Here is a 16,606-nt window from a genome sequence, read left to right on the forward strand (position 1 = left end):
AGCATAGCCACATAGCTACATGTTCGTAGCTGTGTACCAAGACACACGTTGACATACTGATAAATAAAACAACAAGAAACACAAAATCTGTGACCAATCCTTCAGAAAGGTCCTGCTGCAGGCGCCTCTCCGTCAGGATCAGATTCTGGATCAAATTCAGAGGGTTGAAGTAACGCGGGTCTGTGAGGGGGCGTGATCAGAGAGAAAGCAGCCTGTTCTGAGCAGGGCTGACAAAGAGGGTTTTTCAGGCAGACCAAAATCTGATTTCAAAGTGTTTTTTTGAGCATAAACTTTAAAGACATGTTTTGGGGACCTCTTAGACCAATATATATATTGATGAAAAAGAGCATAATATGTCACCTTTAACTTCTAATGACAATTCTATTTATACAACTGGTGTGCTTTTACCTGATGATCAACTGAGACATTGATAACCCTGAGCCCTCTGACTTCAGCTGTGTTGTAGTGACCTATGTGATCATTTGTGCAAGCTTGAATAGTGATATCAAGTTTGGCCACTGTGTAGCTGTTGAAATACTACAAGTCTTTAACTTTGTACGCATAGGTGTCTCTGTAGAGAGAGGGTAAAATAACTTTAGAGAGATCTGCTGATGTGTTTGACAGATCTGTTACATGGATTTTTGATTCTTTATTTATCTTCCACTCAATGTGTCACTAAAAGATATCTGAACTTGAACAACTGTGCAGTTTTAAAGAGCTTCTCATGTGTCTGTCTGTGTATGACTGAATGTGTGTGTGTGTGTGTGTGTGTGTGTTTGTGTGTGTGTGTGTGTGTGTGTGTGTGTGTATATGTTACCTGTCCCATTGTCTTTTTGTGTCCGTGTGTGTGTGTGTGTGTGTGTCCGTGTGTGTGTGTGTGTGTGTGTGTGTGTGTGTGTGTACACGTGTTTGTGTCTGCTCCCTGTGGTCCCCTTCCTTAGATCCAGCTATAAGGACTGTAACACCCTTCATCTCCCCATGGAGCGCTTCTCACCTGTCAGGCGATTCTCAGACGGCGCTGCCACCATCCAGGCCTTCAAGGCTCATCTAGAGAACAGCAGCCTCATCAAGCAACTCAAACAGGTACAAAGTGCTTCCTCTGGACGGGGGGATTTCTATTCTTTGCCGGAAAAGGTCTGTTTGTGGAGGGCCGGTGTTGAGCAAAACCATTGTCACTTTCATAACTTTCTCAGGTGCTGACATTTAAATCTGATCTTGGACGTAGCTCAGGTGGATAAGTGCAGAGAATTATCATACACATTTGTTTCTTAAGGTAGAAAGTTCAGAAATAGTGACACAACCCAACTAGTGTGATGCAATTTAGACTCTCAGGAGTACGAACCAAGATCCCTCGCACTGCAAATCTGTTTTATGAGCCGAGGTGAGCTCGGAGCCGCTGCAGTCAGTGAAAGAACAGTCACTCACTAGATGAACATCCCCCATAGGTTTAATATGTATCCTGCCACCTCATGATGTCTCCTCTGGCTTTGGCTGCCATTTCACTTCAAAACAGACACAGTACAGAGCAGCCACATCGGGCTGGTGAGCACACCATGCTTTAAGCCCTTGTCAATTCTGTGCAGTGTGTGGTTTTTCACCTTTTTCCTTTTAGTTTTTAGTCAGCCAATTTTTTAGTTGCAGAGTTTTGCCCCTGAAGTTCAGAATAGGCCTTCAGGAGCTTCTGATGTAACCGAATCAGGGATATAAGGTTTTATCCCTGGCATGCTGATGTTGCACTAAGGCTACAGGCGGGGTTACAAAGTGAAAGGTGAATTTAGGTTCACAGCGGCAGCGGAAGAAATCTTCCTGTCTGTGATGAGCAGTGCTACTAGAGTTAACTGAACTTATTCTGCTGGGGCACTGGACTTCAAGGAGAATAATCAGACATCCAATGATCCAGTCCAATAATAGAGCAGATTTAAGGGCTGATTTAACTGTTGCAGAAGTGAATGTATGTGTAATTCATGTGTAATTATGGGGTGAGAGCAGGCTGAAGAGAGCCACAAAGTCAGCAGAACGTGCATTTAGCTAGCTTAGGAGAGTATTTTCCTGGAAAAATGACTGAGAGGATTAACTTCACATATTATGTGTAGATGTACGATTTTGTGGCCTCTTCATTTAATTGACTGGACAATGCAGCTTGAACCATCCAAACATCACTTTACTTTGAGATAGAGGAACTATCTGACGGTCCGGATAAAGAAACAGCAACTTTTCCTACATGCTGCAGGAATATATCTGCTGACCAATAAAGTATTTATAATTTATCATTCTCTTTAAATGAATAACTGCATAAGAAATCAGGTAATTCTTAAATGTACTGCTAATGATGCCCTGTTCAACTACTAAAGAAATACACACACGCTCTGCAGGAAAACACACAGGGAGAAAAAGGCGTCCTCTTTTACGTTACTTCTATAAATGCTCTGATTATTGTTCGGTGCAACCTTGCTTGTTAAACCAAGACTGCTGTTTCAAGCTTTTAAGTGGTTTTGCTAGTATAATTAGGTATCACCATGTTTGGATTTCATTAACCACAAGCCTCATCCACAAATGTCATTGCAGACAAAATTCAAAACATGTTTTTGAGCCACTCTACAAGACAGTGCTAAAGAGGAAAGTCTAGATTTAATAGAGATCAGTGAAGGTCCCAGGTCAGGATGTTAACGGGTCATGTTGACATGGATTGTTGTAAGCTCAATATATTACAGAGGTAATCTTCATCCCGGCTTTTTTTCTAAGTTATCGATTGTTGTGAAGTGTGAAGCAGGTGTATCAGTCACAGCATTCTCTACAAATGCAATTCAGACTTAGTCTTATGACATGACATACAGAAGTCCTCGATGTGAGTTTAGACAAAGCCTTTCCCCTGAAGGACCTCAGGCTGCTTATATAGACATCACATCATTCGCTCTGACGCTTCAACGAGATTACCTCAACCTGGTAGGAGGCCCAGGCAGGCAGGGAGAAGGATAATCATCATGTTCGCTGTGGGTGCTTCATCTAAGGCATGTACCAACGTGCTGGGATTATCATTACACTCGAGTGCTAAGCAGGTTAATATGTGTAGAGGAAAGGTTAACACACACACACACACACACACACACACACACACACACACACACACACACACACACACACACACACACACACACACATACACACACATACACACACATATGACCTACACAGAAAGAAGTACCAAGGAAGTGTCCAGATTGTACAACCAGGAGGGAACTATATAAGTTAATGACCTTAAGGTGAACATATGCTTAACATAGGCAGTTATGCTATTCTGATGTTTTTTTTTATAGTTTTGATCTTAAGACTTTATGATAGGGATGTTCCAAAGCTAAATTATTTCCTAGTCGTTTAAAAATTTAAATTCCGACTAGCCGGAACTCTAAAGGTCTGAAGGTAGCAGAGCTAGCACCACAAACCTTCGGTTCTCCTTGCAGACTAACATCCACAAGCCTGTGCTGGTTACACAATGCTCTGGTTAAGTTATCTAGACACAGCCTCCATAAAAATTCCTTTAAATTTTCTCAATCAAAATACTTCCAAATCTGATGCACCAAGAGATGCTATCTGTCATCTCTGTTTGTTTACATTCAGATTGTCGAGTATTATAGCATCATGGCAGTCACCATTGACCAGAGCTACAGCCCTGAAAAGAAGCGAGTGGCTGCGCTAGACACAACATAGGACTCTCATTTTAGACATCCCTCAATGAAAATATCATAACTAATCTAATCAACTAGCAATTCTGGTGCCGACTAGCGATGGTGATGTTGTGTAATCCTACTTTATAAATTGCCATGACACTCTTAACAAAAGCCTTACATTAATTTCTGAGTGTATTTGTGTTGTTCATGCTGATTGACAAGCTATGCAACTGTCAATTTGATTCATACAGGGGATGTTAAAAGAGCTAAAAGTATTACCTCCTAATAAACAAAATGAAAAAATCACTCCAAACATAATCAGCATAGAAACTGTCCAATTGTTTTGGTTGATGCGGAGAGTTGCTGCCCTTATGATTGCATATGACAGGGATTTCTTACAAAGAGGAAAAACAGTCTGATACAAAGGTAACATTTTACCACTTCAATTAATAGATGACTTGAAATATAAGAATCTGTATTGCTCATAGCTTTGTTTTGGTTAATTTGAAAGCCAGATAGATGCCACTTAGGAAACTTTGCCTGTTATGGACTATCCAAACTACACCGAAGACAGTTTGAAACGAAATATGTTACATGCACAATGCATTCAGACTCAGCAACATACATTTGATTTATTGAACGGAGCCCTATACAGAATTGATATGAACACAAACTATTTAGCGAATCAGATGAAGTCCCAGCCACCTGTCAGCTACTCTCAGATTATCTGTAGTTCTGTATTACCTCATAGTTAAAAGAACAGCCCGTCTGAAGTTATTGTTAGAGAAACACAGGGACAAGGATTAGGTCAGTCCAGCAGAAGAGGGAAAAGTAACAGCTCTGAACACTTTAATCTCTGCTTTAAAACCATGCATCATACTGTCATAGCAATAGTAATGTCATTGCATAAAACGTAAAACTAATCATCAATGTAAACTGTGTTTCCACTAGGAGTGTGAGCAGCTTCAGAAAATGTACGCTTTCCAGCAGGATGAGCGACTCCTGGAGCACACCCAGCAACAGCATGTCCTCTACCAGCAAGAGCAACAAATCCTCCACCAGCAAATCCAGGTACCTGGAGCCAACAGGTCGCAGACACGTAATTGCGAGACAAGGGTGAACAGTGGTGTTTGTAACCTTTAATGCGGGATGGCTTGAGCTGCATTAGCTGACCTCATTGGTCAACAGGGCCCAATCAAATCTACTAGATCCTTCTAGATCCTACATGTTGTACTCTTTATTTTAGATTTCTGTCTTTTACAAAAATTATTTCTTGTGTCTTCAGACGGAGTGTCTATTCATAAGTTTTAGTTCTATTTTCCACACACACACCAGCTTGCCCCACCCCTCCTGTTTCTTTTTCTTTATCTGTAACTGAGCTGAATAACAACTCCTACATTATGCTTTCATTACAAAGAATTACACAAGCCTCTTTATTCTAGATTCTAGACTCTAGATTTCAGCTCAAGAGGGAGAGTCCTGTAGATTTGGTTCATCCTTAACTTCTATATTCTGTATATTGGCCTCATTTGTCTTCTCACTTTTTTTCTGGGACACATGCATTAAATATCAGCGCATGCATTATCTCATGAGGTCAGCCTCACATTGTCATAAACCAAATGTAATGTATCGTGCCCTATAGAAGCTGTAAGTCATTTTCATTTTCTACCTGCAGGGTCTGTCTTTAGGCCATGGGGAGAGCCAGCCCAGTCACCTAACCCACCAGCTTCAGAGGTGCACACACGCACGCACACACACACACACACACACACACACACACACACACAAACAAGTATTACTCATCAGCTATTGAGCAGTGAACAATGAACTTGATACCGTGCTGCAGTGCTATCGACTGAAGTGTTACATCATTGTCATATCTCTCTCTTCTCCTCTCCTACTCCGCTCTGTCCTCCCTCAGGTTGCGTATCCAGCCCTCCAGCCCTCCGCCAACACATCCCAGCAACCACCTCTTCAGACAGTCCAACCAGAGCCCTCCGCCTGGCTCTGCAGGCATGATGCAAGGGCATGGTTAGTAAAACTGCTGCTGGAGAGCTCAGATTTTTACCATACTGTAACAGATGGAGATGGAGGAGCTTATTGAAGTTGGGACGCATAGTAGAAATATCAATGTTGACATGATGTCTGTATAGTTCTACTCCAGGTCTCAGTTTGTTTTAAAGGAATTAAAATGTTTTATCATGTGTGACCAGTAAGTAAACACATCAGCCACCACAATCACAATAACTTGATTGCTGTGTTTATAAAACATCAGATTTTATTTACACAGTGGTAAGGAGCTGTTACCTGTGGTATAATTAAGCCTTACAGTTGGTTGAAGAGTAGTCATGGAAATTTAGATTGCCCTCATCCATGTAAGTTTAAATTAAAGAAGAGAGACCAGCTCTATTCTGCAGGCTTGGATTAAAAATCAGTCAATGCATGCTGCATTTTGAATACTCAATTGTAAACTCTTTGCAATGATCTGCTCTCAGATCTGAGCTTCGTTATGGTTTTAAAAACAGTAAACAATGATGTAGCTTTGAATAACTTTGTCCCCAGAGCTAGCAAGACAATTTAAGAGGACAGCAGAATAAAAGAGTAAAAGAGAAACTACTAAAAACAATTAAAACAATAAAACTTTAAAAATCAGTAAAACAAATAAAAACAATTAGTGAATAAAAGAAAACCAATTAGTAAAAGTAGATTCAAAATAAAAGTAGCATCTTGGATAAAATATTATTACATTTCGCTCATATAACTCCTCTCGTCCTCCAGGAGGTCCGCCACCAGTGCAGTACCAGCACGGTACTCCGGCGCTGTATCAGGGCCAGAGTGACAGCCCACCTCCCACAGGCATGCCTCATGTGTCTATACCAACCAATCAACAAGCAGCACCCGCTCGCCCCGCCGTCCCATTGGCTCCGGGTGTACCTCAACAACAGCAGGTAAGTGAAAGAGCCTGTGATCTTTGTTTGTCATTGTCCTCTTCTGCGGATATTCCATGTGCAGCCTTCTTTTACTCTATTACTACTGATGTCACCACCCTTTACAGTTACACCAAGGGGATTCATTGTTACATTGACTGTTTCTACAGGTGACCATTCAGGTTCAGGAGATTGAACTAGGAGGTGGGGTGCAGAGACCAGGCGCCTTTTTGGCAACGCCAGGCGGACACAAAGTCCTCGGGAAGCAGCTGAGCGCAGACAACGCCGAGTCGCACAGGTGACCCCACCCGTCCTGTCAACGTGTCCCCCTGATGGCAGCCAAACCCTCCCCACAATAACAATGGACTATTTCTGTGTCTTCTTTTTGCCATTACCTCTCCACTCCAAACAGACACCTTCATTTTATCTTTTTATGTTTTGTTACCCAATGTCTCTCACTGTTTTGTGTTTCACATTTCTGCCATGTCTGCTGATGTTCCTCACACTTTCACTTTGAAACTTCAGACTGTAATACAGAAGGTCAGACCTGAGCTTTTATTTGTAAGAGGGCAGATTATTTGAGAGCACTATTAAACTGTAATATAAATACCTCATCAACTTTGCTGGGATGACTTCCTCTACAAATCCTCCACCTCATGGTAGCTGGGTGAGTGGTTGGAATTCAATGTTTTGGAATCACTTGTAGCGTTGGAGAGCAGTCCTCCTGTGACCCCTGACATCACCACCCCCAGAGAAAGACCCCTCTAATCAGGACTTCACTGAGAGTGTGTGTCATCAACTTCTAATTCACACTTAATTTATTCTTTACACATGTCTTCACACCTCTCAGTGAATACTTGAACCTGGCCTTAACCTGAAGTGTGTGCTAGGCTGTATGTGTGTAGTGATTTAATGAAGGCTTTCTGTTTAAAGATAGATGATGTGTTTGCGGTGTGAAGAAGGTTTGTGAGTCTGATGATGATGTATGTCTGGTAGATGACTATCTTTGTGTTTCCTCCTCCTATCCAGTCGCAGCCTTGGCCGCTTCACCTCCGGCTATGACCAGACCCAGTTCAACCCCCACATCTTCCCTGGTGACATTGCCTCTCGTGGTGCAGCTGGTGTGGTGGGCTCCTACAGCCCTTACCTGCAGGGCGCCTCCCTCAAAGTCCCTGGTCTGGAGGGTTATCAGAGTGGGGTTGTAGGAACTGGCGGCTATGGCACCCCATCTACACTACAGCAAGCTCTGCTTTCCCCAACTCCTTTGGACTATCGCCCCCCTCAACAGCACGTCACCCCCACCCTACAGGGCCTCCTGTCCCCCCGCCACTCTTTAACAGGCCACACCGACCCCAGGCTGCCCCCTCAAGACTTGGCTGCCCTGCTCAAGAGGCAGAGCCCTCGGCCGTGCCAGGCTTCCCCCACACCACCCAGTGGTGCACCCCAAGAGTATGGAGAGTTGTTGATCCTTCGCCAGCTGAGCCAGGGTGAGAGTTTGGAGTCCCAGGCGCCTCAGGGCGCCCCCGGAGGTCAACACTACCATCACCTCCTCCAGATTCGACCACCAGAGGTCCAGCCACAGCAGCACCCAGCCCAGGCACCTCACCCTAGCTTACCTCACTCTGAAAGCATGGAGGAGGATGAGGCACCAGCTCCTTACCACCACCCACATGAGGGCCTGCTGCAAAAAGCAGGAGAAGCTCACGAGCTCCTGGGGCCTCCTCGAGGGGGAACCCCACCCTACAACTCACCTACACACAGGCACGGTGGCTTTATTAGGAATGCCCCGGCAACTCGAGGTAAGACCTGTTTACTCTGCTACAGCGATTAAGAGTTCAATATGTGTCCTGACTGACAGCATTGTTTTTATCCTCTGTGTTTAGGCTTGCCTAAATGAATGAATCTCAGACTTCTCAGAATAGAATCAGAGCAGATTATATCTGACTTCTCTCTGAAAAATCACCTCACACTATAATCATTATATTCATTGTATACTGACTCTGATAAAATGTTTCCTGTTAGAACCTGAGCATGTGGAGTGCAGGCCCCCAGGGCAGGCCATGGAGGTGCCTGATCACAATGGTGTAGGCTATTCGCGAGGTCCCCAGGGTGACGCCTATAGGTCCCGTGGACAGTTACAGCGCCACCACACCATCCAGACCTGTGATGATGCCTATGTGAGTATATTGTTTACGTTGTATGATAAGCCTGCAGCATGGAAGTTAACTAATTAAGCCAGGCTTTTCTGTGCATTTTAGACATGATTCCACCTGAAAGAGACAGAGTGGACTTAGTCCTCATGATGCCCTCTATTTGTTTATAGGCAACCTTTTGAAGCCTTGAGTTTGGATATTTGCCTTTTGACATCTGTTTTTTTGTGGGGGGGTTTTCGAGAAGTGAAGAACTTTATTTGAACATCTTTAGTGTTACTCTAAATAAGAACATCATTTACAAAATGAACACCATGCAGGATTGAGAAGATTTAAACTAGAAATTAAGATCTTAGCCCTTTATGGACAGTTTTACTGAAGTCATTATCAATTGAGATTAAAGGCTATTTTCCCCTGTGTTTTTACAGTAGGACTTCTTCTTGCAGCAACTGAAGTCTTCCCCTGCTGGCCCTTATAAAGAATGCATGTATAACAAAGTTCAGAATTGGCTTCACTTTTTAAATAAGTGGTGTTCTTTTTTTAAATCCAGGCATCAGTTAATATGGCACGTCAATTGACATCAATAATTTAGGGGATATAATTCATCAGCACACCTTGCTTGGCAGTGCGGTGCTGGATAGAGGCCATTCTAAAGATAAAAACTATGAACCTGAAAGTTGTGTTCATTTAGATGTGTATGGGTGTGTTCACACATTTCCTTCATGCTCAGTCATCCAGACAAACCTCTGGCTAATTGTAGCTACTATAATCTGTTAAAGCACTGTTAGGCGTGTGTTAAACCGCTCTGTACTTTCATTCCAGGATCAGGCAGACCCCATGTCTGGAATGAGCCTGCTGGCCGGGAAAGCACTAAGCTCAGCTCGCATGTCAGATATTCTCAGCCAAACATCACTGACTGGAAGCCAGCAGCTGCACCAGCGGGAAGAGTCAGGTCAGTAAGAGGGCTGCATCCATCTATCATAAAATACAGCTGAAACTTTATGTGTGTTTTCTCCTCGATGTGTCAGTAAAATGTTTGTTTTTCATGCAGTATGTGACGTTGAAGAGGAGCTTCATGCTGCAGCCTGCTACCCCTCCTCCTGCACCAGTGACATGCTTCTCAGCTACAAGCCCCCAGACCTGCAGTACAGCATGGAGCAGGCTGGGGTCTAGCACAGGTACACACACACACACGAACACACATGAACACACTAGAACACACACGAACACACACGAACACACACGTAGAGCAAGGGTTCTGATAAAGGCTCTGAATGCACATTTCATACAGCTATGATTAAAAAGTGGAACACCTAAAGGCACATAACCAGGAGTTTTATGTCTAAATGAGCAAGAGAACAGCCAAAGGTTGTGCAGCAGGTTCATTATTACATAGCAGCACCTTGAAAATTACTTTGCAGACCCATTTCAATAGAGTTAATACCAAAGGATGCAGTTACTGCTTCAAACTCCCATTATAAGTTTTATGAAACAGAATATTTTGTCCCTTGCCAAAACTGTCGAAGACTTTTTCTACAATGATCAAACACGCAAAAAGAAACCTCAAATGTTAAATGAAAACCGATCAGTCAAGCTCATTCACTTTATTCAAGTCAATATCTCCAACAGGGTGCGAGTTGAAAGTATTGCCTGGTGGTTTTTACCAAACACTTGATTTGTTGATTTTGTTGATGTCAAGGAATTAATTAATTTGCCCGAGCACTACCAGGCCTTTTCTAGTTTTCATGTGGGTTGGAGTAATTATGTCTGAAAGGGTCGTTCACATGTTTTGTTTTATACTTACATAAAGTTGGACTCCTGAGAGAGTAATTAGAAAAACAGATATTATCAGTGAATTACTCTGGAAGATATCCTGATAATTGTCCATTCAGGACTTTATGTGCCAGGACATTTCATGAAAAATTTTGACAAAGCATTAGAGTATATAGTCATCAAAAATGTGCACAAAGTACACACACACCACACACACACACACACACACACACACACACACACACACACACACACACACACACAAACCATTGAAATTAGAAATACCTCAAAATCATGAATCGAAAATTCAAAAATACAAATGTAGGGATGGTCTCTGATGTGGATCAAGCTCCCAGATCTCTGGATCCGGTTTCTTGTGATGCAGCTAAACTGAATCTACTTGTTCTTCTCTGCCTAGTTTGTTCACGTCTTTAAAACTCCTAACCCCTTGTTTGTAACGTTTTCTTTGCCTTTGTAAGATATATTTTTAGACTTTAAGTCAAAGAAAGGTCTGATATCATCTTCAGGTCTGACAGCTGTTCTTTATTTCTTCTGATTCTTGCAGGAAGGGGTGCATCCTGTGTACAACGGTCCATATCAGCCATCCTGAGTTGTGTTGACTTGAGTTGAGCAGCATCACGCCAAATCACCGTCGTCTGTCCAAGCGGGGGCGCTCTACGTCCATCTGTCTGTCTCCATCTGTCCCTGGGAGGGCAGTCTGCGCTGGAGAGGGGAGTGTGGGTGGGTGTAGACATTAGCAAGGGGTGGGGGTAACAGGTTGGGCCCTTGGGTGTAAAGTGCCAGCATTTTCTGCAAAGACGTCCAGCGATCATAGCTGCAGGTTGTCTCCTGTTTTCACCTCTCATCGTGTAGTTCGGGGTTTCTCTCCTCCCTCTTTAGGCTCAACCCTCCCACGACAAACCTGCCCCCCCTCACGCCCACCTGCTGCCCCAACCTGATCCTCCTCTTTCACCCTCCTTTAACTGTTGGCATACTTCATTATGTGCCTCAATGGCCAACGCATTGAAACAGTCATCCTTTCAAAAACACAGAGTCCAGTAACACAATAAGCATACACACTGCTGCCACAAACCCAAAGTATTCACATTAGGTGTGAGTGTGCGTGTATGTGTGTGTGCATGACTGACCAGAAGCGGTTGAGCAGAGGGGAAAGGTGTCTGAGGTTCAGTCTGCTCCTCCGTGTCTCCCCCCTCCTGCTGTCCTGCAGCAGATCATTCCGGAGCGGGCTGAAATCTCAGCAGCGGCGGCCCCTGTTTTTTTTTCAACCGGGTGGCGGGTGTTTGGGTCAGGGTTTCCAACTGGGCAACCAAATCGCTCTCTCTCTCCAAAGATGGAGCTCAGTGACATCGCACAGGACAAACCAGCTCTCTCATTGTTGTTATTTTTCATGTTTTGGCATTCATTTCTTTTTCTTTCTGTTTTTTCCTCAATGATTTGTTTCTTTTGTTTTATGTTGAAATTCATTTTTATGGCTTATGTCCATGTAGGCATTATGGTCAATATTGTTACTCTTATTGTTATTACTGTTTTCTGTAAAAGAGGTTTTATTATAATGAATATAATTATTATCATTATTATTATTATTATTATTATTATTAAAGGAAAAACAGTTCTGTGTTGCAAGGAAGACAACATTGTTCTTTGATTACTTAAGTAATTCTGCACTTTCGGTTCAAGCTATCCTCTCTGTTTCCTGCCCTCTTCGCTGCCCCCTGCAGACCCCTCTCCCCTCTCCGTCATACTGTTACCCTGCTCTCCAAATCCGCCCTCCCCTCCTCCCTCAGCCTGAACTCCCCCTACCTTGTGTCACCCCCTTTTCTCCATCCTCCCTTCCCATGTCAGTGACAGTGTATTGCATTGTGAGTAGTTTTACCAGACATTTGCTCCTTTCCTTGTACAGTGATGCCATGTATAGAACGCTATTGCAATTTCTGTATGAACATTTTTTTTTTGTTACTTTTCTTTGTTGATTTTAGACGTTGTTGGGGAGGCTTTTTTTATATTGGTATTGTTTATCATTTGTATTTTTGGATGTCTTCAAACTTTTTCGTTCATTTTTTGTTCGTTTTATGACTCTTGAGATTTCTAGCCAAAAGAGGACAGAGAGAAGAGAGACGGCGCTCTTTCTGTGTCGTAAAAAAGATTGTTCTTATTTGTTTTAATATTATTCTATCGAGACACTTGAATAAGAGGAGGTTAATTATTTTGTGTTGCTTTTTTAAAGTATCATTTCAATTGATGTTGTGACCGTCATTCTTGTTGAAGCCTGTTTTTTTGTTACTGGGGGTAGATGTGGCAGCCTATACAGGGTCAGGCTTTGGGCTTTGTCTGGGTTTGTTCGGGTGCTACAGAGACTTGACACTCTATTAAAAAAAAAAAGACGAAAAGCGAGGGAATAACTTGTAAAATAGCTGACATATCATCCTAAACATTACAAGTGTGGAGATGGACAAACCCACTTCTCTTTCTCTCTCTTGCTGCGCTACCTATCTGCTGTGATCCTCCCACTATCTTTTACGACATCGGCTTGTGATCGGACGACGCCTTACGGACTTGGCCCCTCCTCTTCCCAAACTCACCTTGTTATTATGGCAACCAAGGAGGAAGCTGCATCTACTATATTACTCTGCCCCTTTTCCTGTTAAGTTTTTTTTTTTACTGTTTATTTCGACCTTGCTTTGCTCTTTCCCTTTAGCTTGGAAGGGACGGTTGGAGGAGATGATTGCATTTCATGAACAGTTACTGTATCTTCTTGTAGTTGGATGTCACTTGGAATCATCTCCACACCAAAAAGGGAAACATTTCAGGAACTAACTGTTTGACTTGGACCTCCAAAACAAGAGGAAAATGAGGTTGTGGTCAGAGCAGGGCGGGTTTGCCCACTTTTAACATCTCTACCAAGGTCTGTGCCCTAAGCCAAGTTAGGCGCAAGCACAGCCAGATGGAGGGCGCAGCACACTGGGGACCACAGCAGGAGGTTGAACCCCCTCACCTATTGTTTATTTAATTCAATACCCCCTGGATATTGAGTCTATATTGGACCAGCAAGAGACTGTGGTGACAGAATAAAGCTTGTGTGTGTCCATGCAGGCCAGGTTTCTAAACGACTGGCCTCATGGTTGATTTTTTTTTTTGTCTGTTACATCTGAGAGCTGAAGATTGTGTCACGCTGCCTCTGCTTTCCCCATGTTACTCCCTGATGACCGACATCCAACCTCGTCAGTGCAGGTGGGAGCAGCTTTAGCTTCAAATCCAAAAACAGGAGCATAAGCTAAAGAAGGATTCTCTTATTGTTTTAACCAAGCCAAAGCTGAGAAGAGATAGAGACAAGTCGGAGTACTTAATTGGGAATTCATGCGGAAACAGCCGGAATGGAAGACAATGTCTGTGTCCCGTCCCATAGCAGGATACAAACTCTAAAATTAAGACCGAAGGCTCCACTTTGTCTGATAGTGTTGTCAGATCTGGGTGTGAGGTTTGTCGGGAAGTAATTGTTTGAGGAGTAATGTGGAGGAAAGTGCTGCCTCTCACACATCTTCTGTCTCTTCAGACCGACCTCCCCCCGTCCTCCCACCTCTTTTTCTGTCTTAACTCCTCCATCCCTTCCGTCTTATATTTTGCTCCCAATCCCAGCATCCCTGCTCAGCAAGCCAGCTCTCTGCTCTACTCCTGTTTCTTAGGTTCATTTATTTTATATTGGTTCATTTTGTCTTTTTTGTTCTGTTTTTATGTTCATTTCTGTTGAGTACAAAAATACTAAAGTGCAACAACAATGATTAAAAAGAATATCAACCAAACTGAGATGAATAAATAAATATATATAAATAAAGAAATAATTTAAAAGGTCATGATGTGTTTGTTTTTCTTAGCTACATGCCTGTATTTTATCTGTGTGCAGATCATTTAAACCATAGCTTAAAAATGTTTTTGTTCCATCAAAAATATGCTCATTTTAAATTTGATGCCAGCATGATATTTAAAAAAAAAATGGGAGAGCGGCATGTTTACCATCAAGTTACATCACCTCTTCTTTGAACAACACTCTGTAAACATTTGGGAATGAGGAGGTTTCTTAAGTTTGAAAGTGAAATGTGAACAGAAAATATCTTCTCCCTGATGTATTATGCCAGCTGCTCCACAATTCAGGGTCTCCTTTGTGTATTTTTTGATTCACGATCTGCAAAATGCTTTCAGTGGGTGCCAAGTTGGGACTGCAGGAAAGCCAGTTTAGCACCCAGACTCTACTACTACTGAGCCATGCTGTTGTAATACGTGCAGAATGTACTTTGTCATTGTCCTGCTGAAATACATGTTCCTGACTCCATCCCCATACCATCATAGATGCTTGGTCTCATCAATGCAGTGTGGAATGGAGCTGACCCACCTGTGACACTGCTGAGGTGAAATTGAGTCAAGATGGCTTTGACAGTGCCCCCCAGCTGGTCTGCAGCTTTGTGTTGGGTATTTCTCGTCTTCCTCTGGACAACATCCCACAGATTCTCTGTTGGGCCCAGGTAAGGTGCATGACTGACCAATAAACACAGTGATATCTACACCAGCAAAGCATTTGATAGAAGTTTGCTGGAAAGGGAAAGTGACATCTCCATAAAGCTTGTCAGGACACAGAGGCATGAGGTACATTGACTTTGGACTTGATAAACAACACATATACACACAGTGACCAACCTGGACTGTTCAACTTTTGCCAAAATACAATCCTTTTTTTTCTGGAATGCAGTGAGCACATTTTTTACACATTTGAGCTAATTTCTTACAAACATGTCTCAACAAATCAATTCTTTGTGTAAGAGAATGACAGTGTCGCAATAATACATTATTAGGGGTTACAAATATCATGATTTGATTTCTGTTTTACCCATGTTAGGAGTTTTTTACTAGTTATGACACAGAATGTACAGTGATGTCTCTGTATGACCTACAAACACAAACAAAGCTATCAGCAAAATCACTGACGATTTCTGTTCTGTCATTGTTGATGCCTGTAACCACTGTGAGGGGGATAGGTGCCAGATAAGATGATTTATCATAGGTTTTACATGATAGCATTGTGAACAATATTGACAGGGATCTATGAGGTTTATTTCTACAGAGAATTCTGCCTGGGATATCTGTTTACATGTAGTGAAAGACTACAGGGTTTAAAGTGTTGTAAATAAGCAACCTCTGTCATCACCTTTCAAAGCTTTGACATTCCCTGACCTTGTGGACATTGTTCCACAGACTGCTGAAGTTAAAGGAAAAGGATTGGTATCTGAAAGATGGGCAGCGTTTTGGCCTCATGTGAATCGTATTTTCCAGGCAGAGGTGAACTTACGAACAGTTTCCTGCCGGGTTTTGTCTTCAAAACAATAGCAGGAGATTTTATCACGAGCGGGTTGGCATAAAAATCAAAAACACTGTATGTCCTTAAAAGAAGCTGTTACTGGAAGACTGGCGTTACAGCACAGATTATAACTTTGATGTGTTTCTTTTGTCTGAGTTTGAGCTGCAGTGCTCTGCATGCTGCTGCTCAGGTCTGTACAGCTGCACTGCAGAGGCTCTCCAGTCTTAAGTAATTGAGCTCAGACTGTGAGCCATGTAGAGTCTCTCCCTTTGTATACCAGGGATTACTTTAACAAGCCTGGACAAAGAAGATTGAGGAAGAGAAAGACTTCATCCCTCTGAATTGACAGTTAACACTCTATATCCACCACAACTCTGTGCTCAATCACCCAGCAGATCATTAAACATTGATGTTGTGCATACAGTTCCTTCTATTGTGAATCCTCCTCCTCTCTCCCATTCGGCTCTTTTTGCTTCTGTCACGACTCTGCGCCCACTGCTTTCCCTTTTCCCTCTCTCTCTCTCTCTCTCTACATCCTCTGCTCCTGTCCCTTTCTCCCTGCCATTATTCTCTCCTCCTCTCTCTCCATCCTCTCAGCTGCCTGCTCCTTTTCTCCCTCCCTCCCTCCCTCCCTCATCCTCCCTCCCTCCCTCCCTCATCCTCCCTCCTCCCTTCCCACTCTCTCCTCTCTGGAGTGGCGGCAGCGTGACTGCCTGCGTCAGCCAG

The 16,606-nt window shown here is 43.0% G+C and overlaps 1 protein-coding gene across 4 annotated transcripts in view; it reads left to right on the forward strand.

Moving 5' to 3' along the window:
• Window positions 1-14,384, forward strand: part of sik3 (SIK family kinase 3) — a 43,627-nt gene extending 29,243 nt beyond the window's left edge. For 3 of the 4 annotated variants that reach the window (XM_034700588.1, XM_034700590.1, XM_034700589.1), the window contains 11 exons: window positions 942-1,083; window positions 4,617-4,736; window positions 5,341-5,399; window positions 5,587-5,696; window positions 6,444-6,613; window positions 6,763-6,890; window positions 7,622-8,391; window positions 8,615-8,769; window positions 9,565-9,694; window positions 9,794-9,920; window positions 11,081-14,384. In XM_034700588.1, coding sequence (XP_034556479.1) covers window positions 942-1,083; window positions 4,617-4,736; window positions 5,341-5,399; window positions 5,587-5,696; window positions 6,444-6,613; window positions 6,763-6,890; window positions 7,622-8,391; window positions 8,615-8,769; window positions 9,565-9,694; window positions 9,794-9,915 — 1,906 coding nt within the window. In that variant the 3' untranslated portion in view covers window positions 9,916-9,920; window positions 11,081-14,384. The remainder of the gene's footprint in view (window positions 1-941; window positions 1,084-4,616; window positions 4,737-5,340; window positions 5,400-5,586; window positions 5,697-6,443; window positions 6,614-6,762; window positions 6,891-7,621; window positions 8,392-8,614; window positions 8,770-9,564; window positions 9,695-9,793; window positions 9,921-11,080) is intronic. The other variant, XM_034700591.1, reaches the window with a different exon arrangement.
• The last annotated feature ends 2,222 nt before the right edge of the window (window positions 14,385-16,606 follow it).

Source organism: Notolabrus celidotus, chromosome 14 (genome assembly GCF_009762535.1).
Source record: "Notolabrus celidotus isolate fNotCel1 chromosome 14, fNotCel1.pri, whole genome shotgun sequence".
NCBI lineage: Eukaryota > Metazoa > Chordata > Actinopteri > Labriformes > Labridae > Notolabrus > Notolabrus celidotus.